The sequence below is a fragment of the Rhinichthys klamathensis genome, unplaced genomic scaffold (assembly GCF_029890125.1).
Source record: "Rhinichthys klamathensis goyatoka isolate OS25496 unplaced genomic scaffold, OSU_Roscu_1.1 h1tg000135l_1, whole genome shotgun sequence".
Lineage (NCBI taxonomy): Eukaryota > Metazoa > Chordata > Actinopteri > Cypriniformes > Leuciscidae > Rhinichthys > Rhinichthys klamathensis.
The window spans coordinates 447,982-475,677 of record NW_026606670.1 but is presented as its reverse complement, the minus strand read 5'-3'; the positions used below and the strand labels follow the sequence as shown (position 1 = coordinate 475,677).

Sequence of the window (27,696 nt, the reverse complement as noted above, 5' to 3'; positions counted from 1 at the left end):
ATCATTCAAATAAGCCACTGGTTTGTAAGAGATCTACACTTCATTATACTGTGTAGCAGAATATATTTATAATATAAACTATCATTAAAGTTTGAGGTCCAAGTTTTTTTTTTAATTAAGTCTTTTATTCAGAAAGGAAATGATTAAATTGATCAAAAGAGACAGTAAAGACATTTATAATGTTACTAATGTAACCATTTAGAAGGTTTCCATTTCAAATAAATGTTATTCTTTTGAACTTTCCATTCCTCAAAGAATATTTAAAAATGTGTATCAAGGTTTCCACAAAAACATTAAGTAGCACAACTAATTTCAACATTGATAATAAGAAATGTTTCTTGAGCAGCAAATCAGAATATTTGAATTATTTCTGAAGGATCATGGGACACTGAATGATGCTGATAAAATAATCACAAAAATACTAAAATGTATATTTTAAATTGTCATAATATTGCACAATATACTGTATTTTTTAATCAAATAAATACAGCCATGGTGAGCATAAGAGACTTATTTCAAAAATATTTTTTTAAATTACCCAAACTTTTGAACAGTAGTGTATATTATGTCACTACATTTCACCATTTAATATATTAGGACATTTCAGAAATCTGTTGCATCATAATTCATTTAAAACAACTCGTTAAAGCGCTGCTAATTAACTCAAGCTGATCTGAGAATCCTACGCTATTTCAAACTCTTTTATTGACAACACGTGTTTTTCGCCTTGAATAAGATCCATTTCAAAACGTACAGTGTTATTAAAAAATAAAAAAAAGGAAAGGAAAAGAAAAAGAAGAAAAGACTTCTTTCTGAGAAAGATCCTAGGGCAGAAATGCCCCCGCATCACATCCTGATGTGCGTATACCCACCAGCTGCGCTGCTTCAAACTCATATTGAAGCGTATCGTGGAGCCCGCAGCCTTGATCCAGCTCTGTTCTCATTAATGGAGCTGTTTGAATATTCATGCAGCGGAGCGCTGGAAACTCCAGAGCCAGGCACAGCACCCAAAACTGTGGGGAATTCAGCACTTACCATTAACAGGCCTAATAAAAGCACCACGCCTCCACGATTGTTATGGGTAATTCTAAGCGCTCATTAGTATTTCTGTGTGAAAAGTATAGGAAAGTGCTAATTTTTTAATATAATTCAATTTCTATACAATAAATGTTTATTGTTATGGAATTAAGCGTACGTATGAATACACTGGCGGAAAATATGCTTAACTAAGAGGAAAAAAAGAAAAGAAAAGACTTTTAATATCATGTAACGTCGTCAATACTAAGATGTGATTTAACTCAATAGCAGCCCCTGCTCTCATGAATGATGAGCTGTTGAATCCTTTAATGGATAAGGCTGACATCTGAGATACTGACAGAGTCAAGCACACAGATCGGAGCGGGAATCTTGTCCTTTCAGATTAACTTATTCACCCACTTCCTCATCTCATCCTCTTTTGCTCTTCTTGTTCGATGACTCACATCTTCCAGCAAACCACAGATGATGAGCCCATCAAGCGCTTCACAACGTCACATTGTTATGTCACCGGCTAATAGCTCTTTTAATAGTTTCTTGTCAGTGGCTCCATAAATAGGAACAAGACAGTCTATGATGCTAAGAGGTCCTGTTACAGGGTAAATACTTTACAGTTTGTCATTAGGATACATGGGTGTTTCTCCAACTACGGGCATTCTGAGATTCAGAAATTAAATTATCTTGAACACAATTGTCACTCTATCATTCGAGTAATTTGTTTACTAACAAAAATGATCACTTTTGTCCTGAAAATTTTGAGTCATTTCAATACCATTTTGTGGTGGAAATTATTATTATTATTTTTTTAATAAAATGGCAGCCTTCTTTGTTTTTGAGGATAATCTCATACTGTAGCTCCTACTCAGTACCCTATAGAGACACAATTGATTAATAATAATTGAATATTCACTTTTTGCACAATTTGACCAAATCACATCTTGGCTGAAAATGACACATACAAATAATTCACAGGTGATATTTATCATGATTTGTCTGTATTTTCTACTAAATCTCATTTCATACTTGGTAAACAAGTACACTCATTTTTTAAATAGAAACATTGAATAATTGATCAGTGTTGTGTACATGATGGAAAATTATCATGAAAAAAAAGTGTGAAAATGTGATTAAGTATAAATTAGTCTGAGCAAGAAAAAAAGTGTGACATTTCATTCCAAAGTTTTTTATATGTATTTTCATTTCCAACTGTGTCAGCCATATTTAAAAAAAATATATATATATATAATATATTTAATAAATCATTTTTATAATGGATTTTCGTAGTTTTTTTAATTGAACGTTTGCGTTTGGTACAAGAGTAAAACCATAAAATCTCAAAATACTAGACATTTGCAAAAATAAAAAATAAATGAAGGAACTGTTTTAATGTGACCTTCATTCAACAAAATAAAAAGGAACTTTTTAAAGAAACCTCTGGGACATTAAATGTCAAGTTGAAGAAACACCCAAATATAGTCTTAATTTAAATCTCTTACGTCAAACCTTTGTTTTAAATGTTTAGCCGACAGAAAAGATCAGATAAATGAAGGTCGGATGACGACTACATGTATTTGATACTCACTGCATTTCCTACATGTCCTAAACATGACCACAGCATCCAGCCAGTAGGCTTAAGGCCAGTGTTATGGATGAAGCATGTCTTGTTTATATGAGGGAGTGTGCGTGTGTGTGTGTGTGTGTGTGTGTGGGAGTACAGCTGCATTGCTGCTGCCTCTTTCAGCCGGTGCCCTGGAGGCTGGATGATGGGCCTTAGCCAGGTGTGCCAGGTTTCAGCCAAAAAACAACTCGATTTGAAAACAATATACAAATAAATCAAAGGCCGCTTGTTAACATCATAGTCCAGAGGAAAGCAAACGGAAAAAATTATATCTCAGGGCTAAGACATTTCATGTTTCACTGAGCATGCTTCCAAACATTCCAAGACATTTTTTGACAAGAAAAAAAGAGACATTTATAAAGCCAAACACAAGAAAAGGTAAAAGGATATTCAGGTCTTCGGTATACATGCCTACCAAAAGCTCAACATACGCTCACCCACACCAGTTCACTTTACACCAGCGCTGACTCTCAGAGTGTGAAAAACAAGGAGGAAAAACAAGCTTGGGTGGGCAAGAGAAAAATAACCTACAACCTCTTGCTTTCTGGAAAAACCTCAGTGCTTTCTGAAAAACTACATGCAAGCGGGTCCACATTAAAGCTCTATATAGACATGGAGGAAGGGATTTGTGTAAATGTGCACATCATTACCCATCTACAATTGCAGGTGATGTAAAATAAAAACGAGTGATCGCTCTGAGAAGTGCGAATCCCTCCTTCCCCAATCCCCCACTCTTGACATCTGCTCTATGCCCAAACATCTGCAGAGTGTTACTCCAACTCCTATCACACACATAGCTGGGATCTGCCAACCAAACCGCCGCCACTAATAAATGACGAGGTGAATTGTGGCTTTGAAGGAAACTTTATCTCTTCTTTTTGGGGCCCCAAAAGTGCTCATAAATCTTAGGAAAATACAATATTAAGCATACCACAGACTGCGCCTTTAGCCGTACAAACATGGGTGAAAAGAAGTTCAGCGTAATATCGTCTCACTTAGGTAACCCCTGCAATGGGCGCCAAGGCACCATTTGACTCAAGGGGAAGGACTTTAAATAAATTCGAGAATGAGATCAGTACGAGATATATATTCAATGTCATTTAGCATTTAAGTCATTCACCATGTTTCGAAACGGCTGCCTCATTCAGCTAGATCTCAGCATGTACTTGATGCAGTATTTAACACTCTATGATATTTTATTGATCCTGTCATATTGGCGAAATCATCCCGCTCTCGTACTCGGATCTGTGTAGTAATGTGTGAGTCTCAATGCTCAACGCATTAAAAAACAATCAGCTGCAACTCGGGTGTCTCTGCACTTCATCTACTCGCGGCAATTTCACGGCCGTGGCACATGAATGTTTCAGCTGGAGTGTCTGGTAGAGCAGCGATCCCGTGTCTGAGGTGGTGTGAAGGAGGGGTTTCTCAGAGCCGGGTAACTAACCCTTAACAAGAGGCCTGGAGACCTCCAGCAGTATCCACTTATCATCTCTAAATATTAGCCTGACCTCTCAGCCGGTCGCTTCCTCCCCGAGGGCAGGCAGGAAGAGGGGTTTTCATTGGCCATGGAGAGCACTCCTTTCGGATCAAACGATGATCTAACACGCGACTTCATGAGGCTTTGATCGTTTCGAGTCCTATTCAGTGACAGGAAAGGATTGTGTTTGAAGGAGGTTTACAGCAATGAGCATGAGAGTGTGTGTACACTTTAGAGGCATCTACTGTGCTTGAGTGTCATTCTTCTGAGTACATGCATTTACTGGAACTTCTGGAGAGCAGAACAGTCTTGCTTTTCTGAAAATGTTCTCGCAAATGTAGTTAAACCTGCATATCTGCATATATATATACACACACACACATCGTACTGACGCCAAACTTTTGAATGATAGTGTACAGTAACACAATGAAATAGTAATTGATGTATGCAGTGACTAAACGAGGCTATTATCTAATCATGTCACAGGAGATGCCATAACGTCACGTTATAACACACGACCCACATGCACTCAGCTAATGATTCTTCAATTATACTGCAAACATGCCTCCGCCGGGTATATAGCCTCCCATCTCCAACTAGAACAAATGCCTTCCTGATTCGCAGCAAATTAGACACATGGCAAATAATACCTAACTGGCTGCTGTTGTGTTTGCACTGTGCATGCATAAATGAATTGGTAAAAGGGGGGAGTGGGGCTAATGGTTAAGATGCAACGTGCGTATAATTGTACAATTAGGCTCTTATCATCATGTAGGACCTCGCCATTACTGACAGCTATTAGGGAAAAATAATAAAATGGTAAACAGATTATAAGTGCAATATTACTGCTAGGTGAAATTGATAGATTCGTTTAGCAAGGGTTTATGATTAATTTGGGCTCTCCCTCGGTATAGCAGTCTGGGCCAAAAAATGCTTCCTTCCGTTGTGTTAGAATATCAGAAACATGCAAACAAACTTCAGTCGGCCATTCTCTCTCACTTATACTCTCTCTCGCTGGATATACTGTAACCCTAGCCAAAGGATGCCAGGCAGGTGAAAAAAACCTATGCTGTTAATTGTGTTAATTTTTTTAATGCATTAATATATTTAATCTATAGATATATAGATATTAACATGTTATTTATGAAAGCTATAAATAATAATAATAATATAGCTGCAAGCAGCAATTATTGGGGCCAAGCGCAAAGACAATAAGACAAGTCAACATGGCTGGGAGTGTCAGACCAACTGCAATAATGAGCAATTAAAGACATTTAAAGATGATTTTAGGCAAAATGGCTGAAAAAAATCATATATACAGTAACTGATAATATGATTGAATGGTTTATCACATTTTTGACCAATAGGTGGCGCAGTACGAATAGGTGGTGCAATCGGCTTGAGCCAAGGAATCGGAAGAATTTTTTTTCGTCTCTAGCCCTTATGGTTCAAAAGTTATTAACGAAAACATGAGTGCAACTTTGGACAGGTGGTGGCGCTAGAGGGATTGAATTAGAGACTCCAAAATTGATGTGATTAATGTTGGGACTGACCTCTATCAGTGTGCCAAATTTCATAACTTTCCCGCAAGCGGGTCTATGGGCTACCATAGACTTCCCGAGCAGAAGAAGAAACGGAATAATAATAATAATAAAGAACGCTAACGATTTCAATAGGTGTCTATGCACTTTCAGTGCTTGGTCCCTAAATATAATGCAATATAATATTTCTAGTCCTAGTATTGACTACTAAAATATTAGTATTGTGACAACCCTATTAAGCAGCACCATTTAAATTTCATCAGCACAATCCACCATAGTGATCAGCCTGCAGTGACAGGGCGGCTGCCAGTCATTTTCTTTCCCTCCCTAGCTGGATTTGCATTGTGTGATCTTTCTGGGTGGAATTGAGTGGGGTGGGGGGATACAGTTTGGCGGGCATCTGACGCCAGATTCAGCTCAAGGTCAGCAGGAGGGCTGCCTGTGTGCGAGCGTGTGTGTGTGTGTGTGTGTGTGCGTCTGAGCAAAAGCAGCAATACCTACGTGGGAGGGATGGCATTGCGAGTCACCTCGCTGAAATCATCGGCAGAGCCCTTGTGAACGAGGTGTCATTATGAGTATGAAATACAACCAACCCCCAACCCTGTGCCCAATTTGGTTGCCAGGGAACTCTGATGTCTGATTGGTGAAAAAAGGAAGAGGAAAAAACAGAGGGAGAGGGTGATGGAGGAAAAGAGAGAGAGAATAATGCCACTTCAGGGTGTAGGCTGCCATACTGCTTGCTGTATCAGTTAATGGTTCCTCTCTCTCCTGCTCTGCTGACAGTATTTTAGACGTAGCTCAACCTGCTTTGTGTGCACCATAGCACTTACAGGTCTGAAAGCTCATGCTAGGCAAATGCACAATGTGAAAAGTAAGCTATAGATAGTGTTAGAGCGAAAAACAGACAGTGTTTCTTTTTCACAGGTGACACTTCCTTTCACGGCTTCCTCCACGGCACAGCCACATCCTCCCTGGACGAAGCATCCACTCAGTGGAACTGGCACACGCCTGCAAGTGTCAAGAGCTCCTCTTTTATGTCCCTGGCCTATTCTAGAACCATCTGCAGCTGGGGCCTCAGAGGCCCGTTGGACCCCGCTTTTAATTATCTTCATCTCTCTCAAACTTCACCACACCCCCGTTTCTATTTCCTCCCTCCCCCTTAATGTGAACACGTACACACCTTTTTTTGGGGGGGGGGGGCTTTTTGGGGGGGGGGGGCTTTAAAAAAAATTTAAAGCTTTTTTAAATAAACCTTTTTTTAGAGAGAGAAAATGACTGAATGATCGAAATAAATTACATTGTATTTTTTATTACTGATTGTTCATTTGAATAATTACTTGGATAAATATAATATAATATAATATAATATAAGGGAAATATTTAAAGGCTCCAAATAATTGCTTAAAATGTAGGTTATGATGAAAAGGACGATTTAAAGGGATAGTAAACCCCAAAATCCTGTGAACATTTACTCATCCTCATGCTGTCCCGAACCTGTATGAGTTTATTTTTTGTGTGGAAAAGAAAAGGATATATTTAGTCGAATGTGCACGCTGCTCTTTTTCCATACAATGAACGTGTATGGGGACTAGAAATAGCTGTGAAAAAGAGCAACTCGAACACTGTTCTAAATATCTCCCTTCAACATAAAGGAGAGTAATTGATGACAGATTTTTTTTTTTTGGGTGGGAGGACTATCCCTCTAACCGACATTTTGACCATAATTTCACATTCCAATAGAAATCGGAACAGAACTCACAGCACAACTGGCCCTGTGAATGTGCTCAGTATCTGAAATCATTCTCCATTTTTGGAGTGTGTTTTTTGCAGCTCTGTTCCGGTCTCTCATTACTGCTCACTGAAGAACACTCTGCCTCAGGATTCTGATTTCCTAGCAACAGCCTGCCACCAAACATTTGGCACAAGTTCAACACCCCTCCCTCCTTCATCTTCCCTCCCCTCTTTCTCTTCTCCAGTGAAAAATGGCTGTTCTGCCTGCATGCTGTCCTCTGCCATGCCACGGTGGCAGAGCGGCACGCTGCCCGGCCCGACCCGAGCCTCTAACTCTCATCTAGTCCAATTGCACCCTTCGGTAGCGGGCGCACTGGGAGTCGGCAGCAGGCATCATTAATCAGTGCTTTACCGCACAAACTCCCTCACGCTAATCTGATTTACAGATGAATGAAACTGAGGAAAGAGGGAGGGAGAAGAAACAACGAGGGGAACAACAATCAAGAGTATTGCTGTTAATATTTACAGAGCTTGCAAGGCGGCACAGTATTGATATTCCCGAAACACTCTTTGTTCTATTACTTCTCCAATTATTTTAGCCCGAACTACATGACAAAGTGCATCCAAACATCATTTTATAGATGATTTCAGCCTTACTACAGTAAGTTAGTTGAGGTGAGGTGGAGTCTGTACTTTGTCTAAATTACTGTAAATTTATGATATAATTGATTTTTTTAAACTTGCTTATAAAAACTATTTTAATCAAGATAATGAAAAATACAATATATATTTACATATATTGTTTTAATATTTTTTATACAAATAATTACTTAAACATAAATATATTTAAATACTATATAATGTATAATAATATAACTATATAAATGTATGCATATACACATACATACAGAACATATATATTATATGTATATATATATATATATATATATATATATATATATATATATATATATATATATATATATATATGCACACACACACACAATAAACACTATAAAACGTACATATTTGTTTACTGAATCATTATGTGATTGGTTGTTTCATCCTTGCATATATCATTATTTATAATCGCCTTTACACTTTACAGCGACTGAGTTGATTCTATGACTGTGAACTAAGTCATGTGCTGAATGTCAATAAAACAAAAAAAGCACCAATAATTCAGCATTTCATTTATGCAGAACCAAAGCCTAAGACTTAATTTTACCCATCTGTAGCCACTATTTTTCTTATGCCATGCAAGCACTGGTATTTCCTTCAGGAAAGCCATATCTAGGCTTTCAATAGAACACCATCAGGGTAAATTAAAATCAATCCCTGAGGTTAAAGTGAGCGAGTTGCTTGGTTTCATGCTCACACAGGGATGTCTTCCACTCTGAACACAAGGTCAATGGAGATTACAGCTCAAGGAGGCCTCCCTTATCACTGCACAGAAGCATGCCACAGTGCATTAAGTGGAAATGGCGCTGGATGGTCTCCACTCAGCCCTCTTTAAAAAACAATCTCAGCAAAATGCACCGCGGAGGACTATCGAGCAGACCTCTACACTCACGATTCACAATATGTCCTTGTTTACCATTAAATGAGTAAATCTAGCTGGTTACCGAGAGGTGCTTAGGTGGAAAATGGAGCAGCCCTGATTGATACCATGATACGGTACATTTTAGGGCCATGATTCCGTAAAATAGCCGATAAGAATTCTGCCAGTGGACCGGGGTGCCGTCACAATGTGCTCTACTATAATGTCAAGGGAGCTAAGAGAAAATCTGACCAGATCTGAAGTAGTCAAGTGTAAGAGCTCTCTAAGGGGATGGGCTGAAGATTGACCACCACTGTATTGGGATCTCACAGATGGGCTCACACGGTTGCCAGTTACATGGCAATTACATATTTGCACAGCCAAAAATTATAAATCCACCCTAACTCACTACAAACCCAGCCAGCATATTTGCATTTTAAATGAATTGGAATTTAATCATCACTTTTACGCAGAGGACCCAAAAGGTGGATGAATTACAATTTCGGGTATTAATACATTTCCTGTTTTGATCCTGATTCACCAATTCTTTGTTTGATTCAATTAGTGTCAAATTAAAATCAAGTTACTAAAATAATATCAAGCTATCATTACTTCCAGTAATTGCATGTTTTAATATTTGTTGACAGACAGACAGACAAATAGATATACAGACAGAGACAAATATACCGACAAACAGCTAGATATGGAAAATATAAAAATATTCTTTTGTTAAAATATAAACTTGATGCAAATTTATTAACCACTTTTACTCACTAAAAAGAACTGGTTGTGAATATTACACTGGTTATGCTGTATGTATATATTACACAATACATCAAATAAAACAATTATCTTGGGATTTTATGACTTGATATCTAGATTGACGATCACAATTAATCAGAAAACCTATATTTTTAACCAGCCCTAATGAATTAGTCTAGATTGTATTCAATAGACAATAAGGCAAGAGTCTCTTTGTGCAAACAGAGGAGAAGAGATACTCAAAAACAGAGAGAGAGAGAGAGAGAGAGAGAGAGAGAGAGAGAGAGAGAGAGAGAGAGAGAGAGAGAGAGAGAGAGAGAGAGAGAGAGAGAGAGAGAGAGAGAGAGAGAGAGAGAGAGATGCGGCTTGATGCATAACAAGGACAGACTGGCTGGTGCCACAGCCTGTGGTGGTTATGTGGAAGAGGAAATCGCTTACATAATCCTGCGTCAGTCGAATACAGAGACTCCCAGATAACCAGCAGGACTACGAACAAGAGCACTCAGTTTATTTGATCAACTGGCCTGTTTTCAGTTTCTCAGTTCAAACTATCAAGATCTGACACCCAGCCAAAACAAGCACTGGAGTCCCTTCTCAGAAACAAGTGCGTGTAGAAAAAAAGAGGAAGTCCGTAGAGACTTCAACCACCGAGAACTCGGTCGGTGTTCCTGCTGCGGTCAAGTCGGCTCCCTTAGGGACCGGGTCCATGTCTACTTGCTCACCAAACTGTGACCAGGGGCAGAATTCAGGAACGGTTGCTCCACCATTAAGGTGGGAGAGGATCTACTCCAGTAATGAACTTTCTCTGGCTGGATAATCAATTCTCACACTCCTCGACCATCACCGGGCTGCCTCTGGCCAGAAAGAGCGCAAGCGAGAACAAGAAAAATGGGGGGCTGGAGTGGCTGTGCAGCTTGGCCAAATGAATTAAACATGTCTGTTGAGCGGAGACCTGAAGAAGCTGCTCTCTCAACTCGGTTTGGACCTGTGGAGGAAAAACAAGCCTGCTCGCTGGGACGCTCAACACTCCAATCTCAGCTGAAATTTGAGCCTCGGACAAACTGAGCAGGGCATCACAACAGAAACTATCACCTCTCCCTCAGGATCGCTGTCAAACAAGCACTACCGAAAAGCCTAGGCTGACAAAATGGGGACAAGACTTTCAATAAACACTGGAATTTGCTTGCTCGTTCGCTTTCTTTCTCTGCCGTTGAGGACAGCCATTAATCCAAAGGCATGACTTGATGCGGACCTCAATGTTTGGTGGCACCTTGCGTGAAAAGAAGCAACCGCGACAACAAGCCGATGAAGCGACAGAGCCATCAGGGCACTTGCCCATAAACGCTGGCGTATTCAGTCAAGTTCGAAAACACAAAGGCCGTCAATACACAACGGCTCCTCAATATTCATGTATAGCCTCGAGCTTCCCATTCACCAAACGACAGTGTGATGAAAAACGTTTTATCAGGGACGAAAATGATTTGATTAGAGTGTCACGTTACAATGGCTGCCAAATTGAGCTTCAAAGACTGACTCCTGCATCGAGGTTAATCACAGTCCTATAATACAGGTATTCAACAAATGATGTCCGAGTCCGTGCGGATGCCAGACTTTCCCTCGATGAATGGAGCTTACAGCAGGTACAGACTCACATGAAGAGCCATCCCAATCACATTCGCGATGGCTCATTAACAATAAGGTCGGAGTGTAATGGGGTCGCTCGTTTCACACCAACCTTGATTACCGGTAATTACGAGCAGCAGCTTTTTGCATCTATCTCGTCTCGCAGAGTGTACTCAGAATTAACCAGCACAGTTGACTGACGGAGCGGACAAGCGCTTAGACAAACTTGTTTTTTCAAGGGCTTAAGGTGCATGTGCAGTAAATGTAAGCTTCGGTCTGGCCGGTGACCTTCAGAGTGAGTCATTCCGCCCCCTCCTGACCTGTCGATCTAACATCTAGACTCTCACAGGTCAAAGAGCACGATGCGGCAAGCAGACCGACTGTGCTTCAGACTGCATTTCCCACCTTGCAGTACCAGTTACGGTCCTTCGGGACTTCATGCATCGCTGCATTGTAGGGTTTGGAACAGAAGTTACATACTTTGTGATCTAATGGTAGAAACATTGTCATAATAAAAAAAAAACATATTTAAACAAAATCTCTTATCCTTCATCAAGAGGAAAAAGTTTAACCCTCAGCAATCTGATAGTTTGGTTGAAAAAAGAATAAACAAACTGCCAACAACTTGAAAAACTGAATTTTAACACTTTGCAACACATGGTGACAAACTGCAAGAAAGGCAAAAGTGTCAGGAGAGGCATTTCTACTTACAGCGATGTAGTAAACTTGGGCTTTCTCAACAAGCTTCCAGTTCTCCTCCAGATCGAGGTGTTTCTCTTTTTTGTAGCAATTTGCAGCAGCGAGATTTGCAACAAGAGACCTAACGGAACAAAAACACAAAACTACAGTAAATCTAACTTTCAGAGTACAGATTTGGGTCAATATTATAAACAAATCATTTGCAGAGTAAGCCATTATTTTCCAGCAAAAAAGTGTGTTTGAATATTACCTAAAGGATTTAATTAATGGAAATTCCAGCTTCCTTGACTGGAAATTAAAAATCTTTTAAATTGTTGTACATTGTCTTTTGTAAAGAAAACTTAACCTCAAATGTATGCATTTTAAATTAAAAACATTATATATTTAAAAAAATTGTATTCATTTAAACAATATTATATATACACAGGACATAAATAATCTAAAATAACTGTACATATTCTTATAATTTATGACATGCACACAAATGTGTCAATAAATAAAATATATTTAAAAATATATATTATGTATATGTATATTAAGAATATTATTATGTTTTGTAGTGGGGTCATGTGAAACAGTGAAAACGCTGGTAGGCATAAAATAAAAAAAATAAAAAAATACAGCAAGATAAATTGCCCAGATAAAAATGACTTGTTGAATACCTAAATAAAATGTTTCAGAAATTATTTTTTCTCCAGAAAGTTTTGGAGAAAAATTGTATCTTCAAATTATCATCATTATATGTCCCAAAGGCACGGTCTATTTCACATAACACCAATGCCCATTTCCTTCTCTTAAATGGCTTTATATGAAAGAAGCCACATAATGCAGTAGAGAAACCAACTCTATCTTCAGGGTGATAGTGTAAATTATGTAGCTCCTTGAAAACGTGCTGCTGCTGCTGTAACTTTGTAAATTGCTGTAGGCGGAATACGGCTAACATATGGACTATGGTTTTCTAAACAGCTGCTTTGTGTCAGCTCTGCCAGAATTAAATATCAACACACTTTTTTCTTTATTTCTCTTCTTTTTATTTAAGTGCAAATGCCTTACAAGACCTTTCCCATAAATAAATGAACAAACAAATCAATAATGCAGGAGAACTGCAAACGTCCACCGGGACTGCTGTTTCTCCATTAACCTCCCGGTGGTCCTCGTATCAACAAAAACAACTAATTCCACTTTGAAAAACAACCACTCTCATTATTCACTTGTTACTGAGAGGATGCGGTCCCAACAGGCCAGCCGCTACAATGAACCAGCATTAGCCTTACAGAAGAAGCACTGCTATGCACAGTCAGGCCACAAATGAGAATCAATAGACCTGCGGTTATGGCTTTTGGAGGAAAAGTGAAGAGCATTGATAGAAATGGCAGAGTGCATGCTTTATGAACTGGTGCATGCTTGTTAAAAAGGGTTCAAGAGAATATAAATGTAAATCAAGTAACCATAAATATGTACAGTACACACACACACACACACATATATATATATATATATATATATAAATATATATATAAAAATATAAATAGATATTATATATATATAAATATATGTTACATTTGATTTACATTTATATTCTTTTGAACCCCTTTTAACAAGCATGCACAATATCAAACTTGAAATTTATATATTCACTATGTATTTGAGATGCACCAATATTAAATTTCAGGCCAGTACGGTAAGCTAATAATTATTTTCATGCTTCATATTTTCATGTAATGATTATTTTCATGGGGCCGATAAATGGCAATATAAAAAAAACCTACATTATTTTAAAGGGGTCCTATTATGCTCTTTTTACATTTTACAACTTGCTAATGTTGCTATTTGAGCATGAAAAAGGTCTGCAAAGTTACAAAGCACAAAGTCCACTCCAAAAGGAGTTACTCCACTGTGTAAGCACGGTTTCTGAACGCCTCGATTGGAGTCTTCAGTTTTCTTCTGGGAATGTGCAAGTCACAAATCCCCTCATTTAAATAATTCCAGCCTAAGGCATAAACAAAAAAATAAAAGGGGGACGAGGCTAGTTGCTTTAGTAGTGTGTTGTCGCAATGTCCAAGAGACGCTGTATTTTCCACCCCTGCACAAGTCATGGTTACAAAGGTGGTTCGGGTTGATCCCCTTGACAAAAAAAGCAACTGATTGTAATTTTCACAGTGGAACATGCAAGATGCAGATCTGACACCCTTCTGCTTGATGTCATCGTGTTAATCAAAATCAAATCCATTAAGGCATAATAAGCATTTAGAGTGGCAGAGTCACGCTGATCTGACCAGGCAGATTGTGTCGGACTCTCCTCCACGCTATCATTACCGCTCACAGAGAGAAGCAGTGCTGAGAGGAAGGGCAGACCCTCTCGCTGCAGGCTGTAGACCCGGGACCTCTCCATCCCCCCTCCCAAGACAGTCTTTTAACACCGTTTCCCGTCTGGCCTGTCTCACTGGCGGCAGTGTACAGGTGCGCTGCATAGCTGCAGGGAGAAAGTATTGAGGAAGATATTGATCAAGCCGCTTTCAGGCCCTGAGCTGCAGGTCTGTGAATCTCCTGTAATGAAAGGGTTTGCTTTGACAGGTGAGGTGCTAATGAGAAGAGCCTCATAAGGCCAAGGCTGACAGCTCTACAAGCCAATGCTTTTTCAAACTGTCTCTAATACATAGCCCTCTCACACTATCTATGACAGTCTAAACAATGAGACCATTCCCCATAAATCTCCTTCTCGACTTTCATATATTCCCGGGCTACATGGGTCCTTTTAAACATACGTAACATGACCAAAAGTATATGTACTCCAAGGTGGTCAATGATACCTGGAGAAAGCCATCTGTTAGCATTTGCTTTTATCAAAACTCTCTTAACATCAACCCTTTTACAGCAAGAAAAATGTACAATAAAGCAACCAGAATGATCTAAAGTCCCGATCTTTTGTCAGCTCGCCTCAGAAGGGACACCTGTGACCTGTGAGCGGTTGCTCATGTACACACACACTTGCAATAGTTTTGTTAGCAGCTCTGATTAAAAAGCAATAGCATGGCTGACAACATGCAAAACAAATGCAGATCACCACCTGAACGATCACGACTGCCTCAGAGGTGCATCTATTATTCAGTTGATGTCACTGACCGGTCCCCCTGCAAATGCATGCATTTTTTTTTTATTATTATTAAAGGAATAGTCCTCCCAGGAATGATTATTTCATAAGTAAAGTATACAAGTTTTTCAGTGTAACTCCTAAGAATACAAAAACAGTTTATAGTGACCACGTCTCTCAAGCTCCAAAATACAGTGTTTCCTGCACTACTACTAAGCAGCACATTTGTGAATATACAGCACAAAACATATTGATTCTTGAACAAATTACTCTTATGAGCCAGTTAATTTTAGAGAATCTTTTTAGAGTGGTTACTGAATAAATCTCAGTTACTACTAGACTCACTAACGGAACGGAAATGTATTCATTTTCATTTTGTGATGTCGGACTAATAAATACAAGTAAAACATAGACTAATATAAACATTTAATTCAAATTAATAATTAAATCAAATTAATACATTTAATAAAAAAGCTAATTACATAACATAGAACAGATGTGACATATCAGAAATAAATAATACATTATATATAAATTCTGTTGAAATTCAAAATAATATCAAACTTCTGAGCAAGTTTTTTTGTTGTTTTTTTACTAAATATTTCTTACCAAGAGCTAAAAGAATAATTAATAAAATCATTAAGGAACCAGAATCATTGAGAAATATTCAGAATAATTAAACTCATTATTATTAAGCTCCCACTCCTACTATCAATGGCATCAGAATTTGATTTTTTGTTAATACATTTTCCTTTAAGATTACATGGGGAGTCCCCAGAGTTTATACAAATTACAGATTTATACAATGATAAGTCAATAAGCTTAAATGGTTACAAATCGCATTCTCTTCGCAAGCAGAGAAATAGTAAATAACACTTAAACCCATCAAATGCTCAAACATGTAGGTAGCACATAATTTGGCCAGAGCAGTTTCACATATCTGCTCAGTCATGGAATCTAGCACCCTTCAGGGCCAAGTCATGCGGTGTATCAAAATACCTCTGTGCTGATCTAACCCCGGCAAATAAATAAATCAAGAGCTCTGGCGGAAAAGAGCAGAACAGCCGGCGAGGGAACAGTGAGTCCCAGTGCATAGTGAGGTGGGGTGTGTGAATGTGCACTGTGTGTGTGCAGGGGGGTGCTATCCTGAGGAAGCGATAAGGGCCCTCCCAAGAGGAAAGGGGTGGCTGACCTGTTGTCGCCAGTGATGCAGGCAGCGCAGGTCCCTGTGGGCTCCTCGCTCTGCTCGTAATAGTGGGCATCCACATTGGCCTCCTCTGCCTTCTCCTTCAAGATCTTCCCAAACTTATCCTTCCCGATGCAGCCAAAGAAGGTGCCAACTTTGTGCGGCTCCTGGATCATCCACTGAGAGGAAGGACAGATAGAGCGGGTGGGGAGCAAAAAGGAAAGAGAGGGGAGGAAAAGCGATTATTATAACACGTAAACACAGCTTCCATATCTGAGAGTAAAAAAAAAAAAAAAGACTGGAAATCAAATATCCAGGAACTAGGAAGTTGTCTATATATTGACAATTCCTGGAAAGGCAAAATGGACCGTGGTAGAGAGGCCCCTGTGCGTGCAACTCTGCAAGAGAATAACTAGTGAAAACAGGAAGCAATAGCAAACTGATAAGGAGAAAAAACAAATACATTTTCTCAAATTCAGGGTAAAAAAGTGGTAAAGTAAGGGAACAATGAGTGAGTCATTCTTTAGGCATTTCGATATAATGTAGCGTTTGTTAGAAAAGTGACAGTAATGATCAATGATGAAAACTCAATTGTGTGACTACAACAGCTTCAAATTCAAAACATTTAAGCCTTATTTTAACATTTTCTATCAATATTGTTTTATTTTTTACCATGTTTTAGTATTAATAATTTGAACTTGACACAATGTATTTTAATGTTGCGCTCATGGTGCTAGATGCTAAAAAAATGTAGAGATGTGATGCAAATGGAAAAATACTTCTAACAAATACATAAAGTATGTACACGGACAAGCAATTAAGAAAATAAAATAATATTTATATTTTGACTATTATATATTAATTACATTTAGACTAATTAGAAAAAAATACAGTAAAAATACAGTATAGGCCTAGAGTTTAAATAAATAATACATTCTTATGGAGAACTTTCTTTTATATAAGCTAAATGGGAAATTATGACTTTCAAAATAAACCAAAAAAAGTGCATTGCATTTAAAAAAATTAAACATTTGAAATTATTTGTATTGAACAACAGCCAAGTCAACTAGAAATTCAGCTATAATTTATCTTAAATATAAATGGATATGGATAACACTAAATTTATCGGCTGATGCCAGCATGGCCGCCAACATAGAATCCATCCATACATATTTGCAGACCTAGTCATTTTTTCGGCACTGAAAGGGCTGGCGCTATTCAGATTGCATTGAATTCTGGTCTTATAACAGCCTCTGAATATAAAGTGATCAAGTCTGATGGAGCAAAACCTTCACAAAACTGATGGAATAATGAAATGAGACACAGGATGTCTGTCTGTAGGCTGTGTTAAACTAGATTACAGGGGAGCACTGATTCCAGCATCCTGGACGGTGGCTCACCACAAACACTGTGACATTGCCACTTTTATGGGGATGATGAAAAGGTCTTTCTAGGTTTTTAGTGCTGTGAGGTTTAACCTCCGAAGATTTATTAGAGTACACGGTGCTACGTTTGCTGCTTTTATTGCAACCTTGCAATGTCTGTTGATAGGGCCCCTTGTGAATGAGATGCTCTGCCTGAGAGATGACCTGTAAACATGAGAAATTAATCACTCCAAACAAAGAGTTGTGTCTGTCTGTGGAGCAATACACCTCTGTTTAAAGTGTGGAAGTAGTTATGTACTGTCGGTTTAATGTAAGACTTAAAAGACGTAAACAGCCTAAATTGTTGATGGGGCAAATGATGCAGTGGGCACCCCAGGTTCTTTGAAATCAACATTAAACCGTGTTTACAACCCATAATTCTGGTCAATCTGTCAATCAAAACTTTTGATTTGCAGCTGCACTACACTTCCTATTTCTTAATTAGGGATTTACTCCAAGAGGTATTCAATGACCTGGAAATCTTCTTGTATTCATCCTCTGCTTTGTGCCTTTTAATTACTTTTTCATGGAGTTGTTTGGAGCGTTCATGTTCATGGTGTAAGTTCTGCCACAATATTGACTTGCCAAATTGAACCTTCCAGATGGCGTATTTATACTAAAATCAATCAAAAGCCCTTGACTGCACACAAGTTATCTCCATTTCACTATTGATGTGTTTAAAACCAATTGGCCGCACTAGTAATGTTTGAAAAGGGGTGAATACTTCTGGATATTATAATTGTCATTATTTTGGATCAAAGCCTAATTAAAATAGTTCACCAAAAAGAAAAAAATTGTCGTCAATTAATCTCTTATAGCAATCAAAACCCATAGGACTTTCATTTATCTTTAGAACATGAAATCTGAGAGATTTCTGTCCCTCCATTATATTATTGACATTTCAAAAAGTTCATAAACTTAATCCATATAAATCGAGCAGTTTAATCCAAGTCTTCTGAAGAGACACAATGGTTTTACTGTATATGAACAAAAGTCTAATGAGTTTGGAATGACACAAGTTAATTATGACTTTTCATTATATTACATTCATAATTATATATTAAGATATATAATTTTCACTTTTATTCAATGAAATTATATCTAAATTATTAATTTATAATGATATTTCATTTTTGGGTGAATGTAAGTCTAACACTGCAAAACAACAAACATGAAAGTCCAAGGGTGGTAAATATTTTTTTTTACAAACGAGCATTAAAAGACCATGAATGTGCATTAAGTAAGGTCACTTTTGACCATGTTACCTTTAAAATAAAAAAATAAAAAAGAATATCTCTGATGTTCGAAATGCACAAATCGTGATAACTCAAGAAGCAAATGCACCACCCTTTCTGATCACCCCTGCAGAATCTAACATTTCCTGAGGTCATCTCCCATCATTCCTGCTGCTACTGTTTACAGACCCAACACTTGCACATGACACACTGCGTTGCATTTTAACTGCACCTGGTGAGTGTTTTTCCACCAGGTGCAGTTACTTGACAGTAAACTTTGGAGGAGGGGGGGGGGGGGGGGGTTGTAAAACACACATCTAAACATATACATGCCAGTATTGTGATTCAAATGGTACATGCATACATCTTTGATTGTTTTGGAGACAGAAGAGCACCAATGATTAGGAAGGACCGGGTCGGGGCGGGCCTCTAAAAACAGCTTGGCACAGCACACACCTTTGTTCCGACTCTCATAATCAAAGCCAGCCAAAAACTGCAGCCAATCAAAGAGGTCCGCTGTGAAACACCAGTCTATTCGTCTCCATCTACTGCAATAACCCCCTCCTGCTGACAATTACTTTCAAATGGAGATCTAAATAAAAGATGATATGTCCATTAAGACAAAGAGCTATCTGCAGGGTCGCGGGGAGGTCGGTCTGCGGCAGGCGTAAGGGATATTCATGCTCAGTCACATCCCAATTACCCGCCAGCAGCACTGGCAGGGTGTGAGCAAACGTGCGTGAGGGAAGCTTCATTACGGAGGGGGATGAAGTGCTGAAATTAAACAGCAGTGTCTCCCGCTGCGTTGAGCCCCACGGCCTAGAGCACGCAGCCTGGCTCTGACATAATGTGGCTGCACGTGGTCACGTAAGCAAAGACTCTCTCACACACACACACACACACACACACACGCTGTACTGTATGCAAGCATACATTAGGGTTGTTTGGGAAGTGAAGAGAAACATGCAAACAAAAACAAATAAATTATGCAAAATGCTGATGTTCCCTCAAAATTTGCTGATCGTATGGAAAAGACTGTGTGTAGGTTTTTTTTACATTAAGACTACAACACAGCAGGTAGAGCCAGATTAGGCCATTATGGGAATAAAACATATATCAGGACATGCATGCATGTCAGAGTAAACAAAAATCTTCCCATATCTCAAAACTGTCCATGCAGTTTGGTGGGCACTCGTGGAGTCATAAGTATCTTTTACTTTTTATAAATCTAAATTTAAAACTTATGTGCACTAATGGGGAAGTTAGAACTGGCTCATATTCCACATCAAAACAATCAGCAATCAGTGTAGTCAGATTACTGAACAAAGGACTCTTTATGAGCAGTTTGTTTTCAAACAAACAAATACAACTGAGTTAAAGAAACACACATTACAAGTTTTGTCAGCAGTATTTTATAAAAAAAATAAAAAATATATACACTACCATTCAAGAGTTTGTGGTTAGTTTTTTAGATTTTTTAAAAAAGAAGAAAAAATAATTATTTTACTCAAGGATGCATTAAATTGATCAAAAGTGACAGTGAAAACATTTATAATGTTAAAAAAAGATTAATATTTCAAATAAATGCAGTCTCTTTGCTGAACCTCCTAATCAAAGAATGGGGGGGGGGGGGGGGGGGTCACGGTTTCCACAAAAATATTAAGCAGGTGATTTCAAGATTGATAATCAGAAATTTTTCATTTTGCACCAACTTAAGCATATTAGAATTATTTCTGAATGATCATGTGAGAATGAAGACTTACATTTAAAATATATTAAAATGAAAAAAAAAATTTATTCTAATTTCACATTACTGTTTTTACTTTATTTTCAATCAAATAAATGCAGCCTTGGTGAGTATAAGAGACTTATTTAGAAAACATTTTTTTTTTAAATCCTACCATCCCTAAACTTTTAAACTGTAGGGAATATTACCACATTAATAATAGAGTCTCAACGGGCCTGAAAATTACAACCCGACCCGGCCCGTGGCTTTTAAAGCCCGGACCCGATGTAACCCGACAAATCAACATGAATTATCTGCCCGAACCCGGCCCGCGGCCCGACGCCACCCTTTTGATCGGTGAGTGATGTAGAATAGAATGACTGCTGCGCTTGACGCAGAGAGAGAGCCCCGGCCGCGCGCACGCACTCTCACGTCTCCCACGTTCCGCCCATCCAGCTGACATAAACCACATTTCAATAAACGAAAAAACCTATCCAGTGATTAAATGTTTTCTGTATTGACGCAAATCTTGTGCGATGTCCTAAACTGCCGAGATAATCACACAACGTGTGGCGTGGCTAGACGTCCAATACGCAAACGAATGACTCATTTTAACCATTCACTTTAACTCAACACTGAACTCACGAGACCTCTGAATCGGTGTATAAAAAAAAAATCGGTAACACTTTATTAGATTAGTTAACATTTACTATTAATAAACTGCACTTCTACAGCATTGTTCATGTTAATTTCAATATTTAGGTAGTCTGTATAGGCCCACTATATGTGTTGTTGCCATTAAATAAGCGCATTTAGTTTCATTTTTGTTAAAATATTATAATGTTGTTGTTTCTTTTACATCTATGCTGATTATGAAATTTGAACAGTATGAGTAGCCTAAGATGCGCAATAGCCTATATCGGAAGATATGATCGGGCAGACATGATTTTGACCACTAAATTAAGTTTTGTTTTGTAGAAAGCCTTTCTTTAAAGTGAATTTCGTTTGGTATAAATTGTATCTTAATTTTAATAAATTTTTCATCAACCAATTGCCTGGATATAATAAATAAGAAGCAAATATTGCAGACAATAATGATCATGATATTTGAGGCGCGGGCACGATTGCATTGCACGTGAACTGGAGCACATCTCATCATAAATATATATAATTGTGCAGCTCCCCCTGTCAATGATCTAGCACCCCCTCAGCACCTTCGTTAAAAATTATATGGCGCCGCCCCTGAGCGACGGTGATTTCACCTGCGGCAAGTTTACTTTTCACCAACTCCATCTTCTTCTCCGGGCTAAAGCGTGCACGCAGCGGCGTCATGTCTGCCCTCGCGTCGCGATTCACGTTGCACGCAGCAGCCAGACTTTCTTTACAGTGAACAGCAGCGATGAATAATAAATGTTTTTTTTTTCACTGTACAATTCAAAAGATTACGCCCGAGGTCCGACCCGACCCGAGTCATTTGCAAATTTTTTCGACCCGAACCCGGCCCGAACCCGCGGGTCCCGTCGGGTTTGTCGGGCCGACCCGACCCGTTGAGAACTCTAATTTATATATTGTTATTCATATAGTAAAGATCTATTATTGGTTTGCATATATGCTGCCTCTAAAAATAAAAAAGTCTGTGTCAGATTTTATTAATAAATCTATTTATTTATCACAAATCTCATTGTTTGGAAATGGAATTGCATTTTAAAATATTTCTTCCTCAAAAGTACCAAAATGAATCATTAATGAACAACAATTATTAAATTCCTTACAATTCCCATTTCTAATTACATCCCAAACAAGATATTCCTCTAAATGTCTGAGGGGCATTAATTGTTACAGAAGTGAGGGCTTTTTCACAGGGAGGTGACCCAGCACGTATCCCAGCATCCACCAGCTGCCACTCCTCTTTGTCACATGCTTGCTGCAGTTATCACTCAATTGCCAGAGGACAATCAGAGCATCCGCTGACGGCCCCTCGCGCAGCACAGCCAAATACTGGGCTCCATAACAGAAGCCCATCAAGGTTCTGACGTATCAAAGCACATGGGGAAAAAAACCCTAAGAGCCTAGACTGAAGTGATCCGTTTCATAATCACGGCTTCTCTTTTGATCTATACCACAAAGAGGGCGACTACCAACTACAGCAGAGCCGTGAAAACCCAACAAACTGCACTATAATTCAGGTAAAAGAGCGACATAACCTAATTTTGAACTATAATCCTTAGAAAATCCCAATGTACCTCATGCCAGGGGGCTTAAAAAGGAGGTTTGAATACAATGCCTTATTAGGGTTGACTGTTTGGCAGAGCTACGGTTAAGGCAAAATTAGATTAATTTGCTTTTGACACACTGTAATAATCTAATAGCATTTAGCTCAGTGAACCCAGGCTTAAACAATGGCAATGAATGCTCTTTAACCTGAAAATCTCCAGAACCCAGCCAACACGTCTCAGGATTAAAAGCCCTCTGTAACCTGATGGATGCAACTCCAATTACAGGCTTATCAAACTGGCAAAAACCGCAGCGCGACTATTTATAGACCGAACTGAAATAGCCAGCGCCTGCCTCCCAAAAGTGGTCATGAGGCAATCTGGCCCGCACAAGCCGCCTGCATCAAGCGATTCCTCCACCGAAAGTTGACGAGTACCCTCTGTGTGCTGACGTGGGCCACTGGATGTGACTGATGCGTGTTGTGCGTTCGCATGTCAGTTTTGAAGCTAACTGGAAGCAGCACTTGACAGAGAAGAGAGAATGATGTTAGCAGAGAGAAAGAGAGAAATGAAAATGAGTCATATCTCTAAGGACGCAGACAGAGAGGAGAGCTGTGCACAGGCACGTCTGTCACTGGCCGCAGACACATGAATAAATAAAGGCATTATAATGAAGACAACTCGCCGTCTGCCCATCAGAGCCTGCCCAGCCTGGCACCAAAGCTCAGGATGTAGAGAGGGAAGAGAAAACGAATAAAAAAAAAAAATAAGAATGAGCGAGAGACCGAACAAGGCAGGGGAGGAAGAGAGGACAGAGTGAGGAAGCACCCCTGGTCTGGTTGAAAAAGACAAAAACAGATCTGGCATAAAACAATTTTGTTGCTTGTCAAGCTACAAGCTAATCATAATTTACAGCGCTTAAACTACATTAGTTAAGCTATGAACAGAAAGTATCCAACTATACTGAATCTATTAAGGATGTCAACACATAAGTATCCAATTACATTACGTAATTTGTAAATTAGCGGCAAATTGTTTGAACTGAAAAATGTACAATAAAACCGCTAAAATTGAAACGATGATGAACACTTTCATTTACAAGAACTACAGTATATGAACTAACCGATTCACAAGAATGAATCGAACATGACAACATTTCATATGAAAATACCATTTTAGAAAGAAAGGACTTTTAAAATTAATTGAGGTTTCCAATGTTACAGAGAGAAAGACAGACAGACAGATAGATGGATATATAACACAGGGCTTTCTTGAGACCGACTAGTTAACTAGTATTTCATGCAACCCACTGACTAGTTGATTTTGAAAATATGTAATTTCGCACATCCCTCCCTACCCCAGACAAAGGGGGGGGGGGGGGGGAGGGGGGGGGGGGGGGGGGGGGGTCACGGTTTCCACAAAAATATTAAGCAGGTGATTTCAAGATTGATAATCAGAAATTTTTCATTTTGCACCAACTTAAGCATATTAGAATTATTTCTGAATGATCATGTGAGAATGAAGACTTACATTTAAAATATATTAAAATGAAAAAAAAAATTTATTCTAATTTCACATTACTGTTTTTACTTTATTTTCAATCAAATAAATGCAGCCTTGGTGAGTATAAGAGACTTATTTAGAAAACATTTTTTTTTTAAATCCTACCATCCCTAAACTTTTAAACTGTAGGGAATATTACCACATTAATAATAGAGTCTCAACGGGCCTGAAAATTACAACCCGACCCGGCCCGTGGCTTTTAAAGCCCGGACCCGATGTAACCCGACAAATCAACATGAATTATCTGCCCGAACCCGGCCCGCGGCCCGACGCCACCCTTTTGATCGGTGAGTGATGTAGAATAGAATGACTGCTGCGCTTGACGCAGAGAGAGAGCCCCGGCCGCGCGCACGCACTCTCACGTCTCCCACGTTCCGCCCATCCAGCTGACATAAACCACATTTCAATAAACGAAAAAACCTATCCAGTGATTAAATGTTTTCTGTATTGACGCAAATCTTGTGCGATGTCCTAAACTGCCGAGATAATCACACAACGTGTGGCGTGGCTAGACGTCCAATACGCAAACGAATGACTCATTTTAACCATTCACTTTAACTCAACACTGAACTCACGAGACCTCTGAATCGGTGTATAAAAAAAAAATCGGTAACACTTTATTAGATTAGTTAACATTTACTATTAATAAACTGCACTTCTACAGCATTGTTCATGTTAATTTCAATATTTAGGTAGTCTGTATAGGCCCACTATATGTGTTGTTGCCATTAAATAAGCGCATTTAGTTTCATTTTTGTTAAAATATTATAATGTTGTTGTTTCTTTTACATCTATGCTGATTATGAAATTTGAACAGTATGAGTAGCCTAAGATGCGCAATAGCCTATATCGGAAGATATGATCGGGCAGACATGATTTTGACCACTAAATTAAGTTTTGTTTTGTAGAAAGCCTTTCTTTAAAGTGAATTTCGTTTGGTATAAATTGTATCTTAATTTTAATAAATTTTTCATCAACCAATTGCCTGGATATAATAAATAAGAAGCAAATATTGCAGACAATAATGATCATGATATTTGAGGCGCGGGCACGATTGCATTGCACGTGAACTGGAGCACATCTCATCATAAATATATATAATTGTGCAGCTCCCCCTGTCAATGATCTAGCACCCCCTCAGCACCTTCGTTAAAAATTATATGGCGCCGCCCCTGAGCGACGGTGATTTCACCTGCGGCAAGTTTACTTTTCACCAACTCCATCTTCTTCTCCGGGCTAAAGCGTGCACGCAGCGGCGTCATGTCTGCCCTCGCGTCGCGATTCACGTTGCACGCAGCAGCCAGACTTTCTTTACAGTGAACAGCAGCGATGAATAATAAATGTTTTTTTTTTCACTGTACAATTCAAAAGATTACGCCCGAGGTCCGACCCGACCCGAGTCATTTGCAAATTTTTTCGACCCGAACCCGGCCCGAACCCGCGGGTCCCGTCGGGTTTGTCGGGCCGACCCGACCCGTTGAGAACTCTAATTTATATATTGTTATTCATATAGTAAAGATCTATTATTGGTTTGCATATATGCTGCCTCTAAAAATAAAAAAGTCTGTGTCAGATTTTATTAATAAATCTATTTATTTATCACAAATCTCATTGTTTGGAAATGGAATTGCATTTTAAAATATTTCTTCCTCAAAAGTACCAAAATGAATCATTAATGAACAACAATTATTAAATTCCTTACAATTCCCATTTCTAATTACATCCCAAACAAGATATTCCTCTAAATGTCTGAGGGGCATTAATTGTTACAGAAGTGAGGGCTTTTTCACAGGGAGGTGACCCAGCACGTATCCCAGCATCCACCAGCTGCCACTCCTCTTTGTCACATGCTTGCTGCAGTTATCACTCAATTGCCAGAGGACAATCAGAGCATCCGCTGACGGCCCCTCGCGCAGCACAGCCAAATACTGGGCTCCATAACAGAAGCCCATCAAGGTTCTGACGTATCAAAGCACATGGGGAAAAAAACCCTAAGAGCCTAGACTGAAGTGATCCGTTTCATAATCACGGCTTCTCTTTTGATCTATACCACAAAGAGGGCGACTACCAACTACAGCAGAGCCGTGAAAACCCAACAAACTGCACTATAATTCAGGTAAAAGAGCGACATAACCTAATTTTGAACTATAATCCTTAGAAAATCCCAATGTACCTCATGCCAGGGGGCTTAAAAAGGAGGTTTGAATACAATGCCTTATTAGGGTTGACTGTTTGGCAGAGCTACGGTTAAGGCAAAATTAGATTAATTTGCTTTTGACACACTGTAATAATCTAATAGCATTTAGCTCAGTGAACCCAGGCTTAAACAATGGCAATGAATGCTCTTTAACCTGAAAATCTCCAGAACCCAGCCAACACGTCTCAGGATTAAAAGCCCTCTGTAACCTGATGGATGCAACTCCAATTACAGGCTTATCAAACTGGCAAAAACCGCAGCGCGACTATTTATAGACCGAACTGAAATAGCCAGCGCCTGCCTCCCAAAAGTGGTCATGAGGCAATCTGGCCCGCACAAGCCGCCTGCATCAAGCGATTCCTCCACCGAAAGTTGACGAGTACCCTCTGTGTGCTGACGTGGGCCACTGGATGTGACTGATGCGTGTTGTGCGTTCGCATGTCAGTTTTGAAGCTAACTGGAAGCAGCACTTGACAGAGAAGAGAGAATGATGTTAGCAGAGAGAAAGAGAGAAATGAAAATGAGTCATATCTCTAAGGACGCAGACAGAGAGGAGAGCTGTGCACAGGCACGTCTGTCACTGGCCGCAGACACATGAATAAATAAAGGCATTATAATGAAGACAACTCGCCGTCTGCCCATCAGAGCCTGCCCAGCCTGGCACCAAAGCTCAGGATGTAGAGAGGGAAGAGAAAACGAATAAAAAAAAAAAATAAGAATGAGCGAGAGACCGAACAAGGCAGGGGAGGAAGAGAGAGCGGCACATCACCATGATTGACAATGATGAGCACTGTCTGCTTCTATTAAATCAGTCATTGCTATAGGACTCAAGTCTCAGCTCTCTCAATAGGCTAACAAGCTCAGGACTTCACTGTTTCCATCAGCCGTTTACTCTCATGTCCCCCCCCCCGCAGAGCGAAACATCTGGTCAGTTTCTCTTCTCTGCTTTATTTCACGCTCAGGTGGCTTAGTGAGGTGTTGTGTGCCATTTCCCCCGTGTGCCCAGTGCCAATGGTGTCATATTTGGACTGCTGT

At 39.1% G+C, this 27,696-nt stretch overlaps 2 protein-coding genes across 3 annotated transcripts in view; one reads left to right on the top strand and one right to left on the bottom strand.

Annotated features, from left to right (window-relative positions):
• Positions 1-27,696, top strand: part of LOC130089651 (glutathione S-transferase omega-1-like) — a 220,928-nt gene that overhangs the window by 25,808 nt on the left and 167,424 nt on the right. The window lies entirely within an intron of this gene.
• Positions 1-27,696, bottom strand: part of adka (adenosine kinase a) — a 167,283-nt gene that overhangs the window by 68,478 nt on the left and 71,109 nt on the right. For both annotated transcript variants that reach the window (XM_056257081.1, XM_056257083.1), the window contains exons 5-6: positions 16,310-16,482; positions 12,039-12,147 (exon numbers count right to left, since the gene is read on the bottom strand). In XM_056257081.1, the coding sequence (XP_056113056.1) occupies positions 12,039-12,147; positions 16,310-16,482 (282 nt within the window). The remainder of the gene's footprint in view (positions 1-12,038; positions 12,148-16,309; positions 16,483-27,696) is intronic.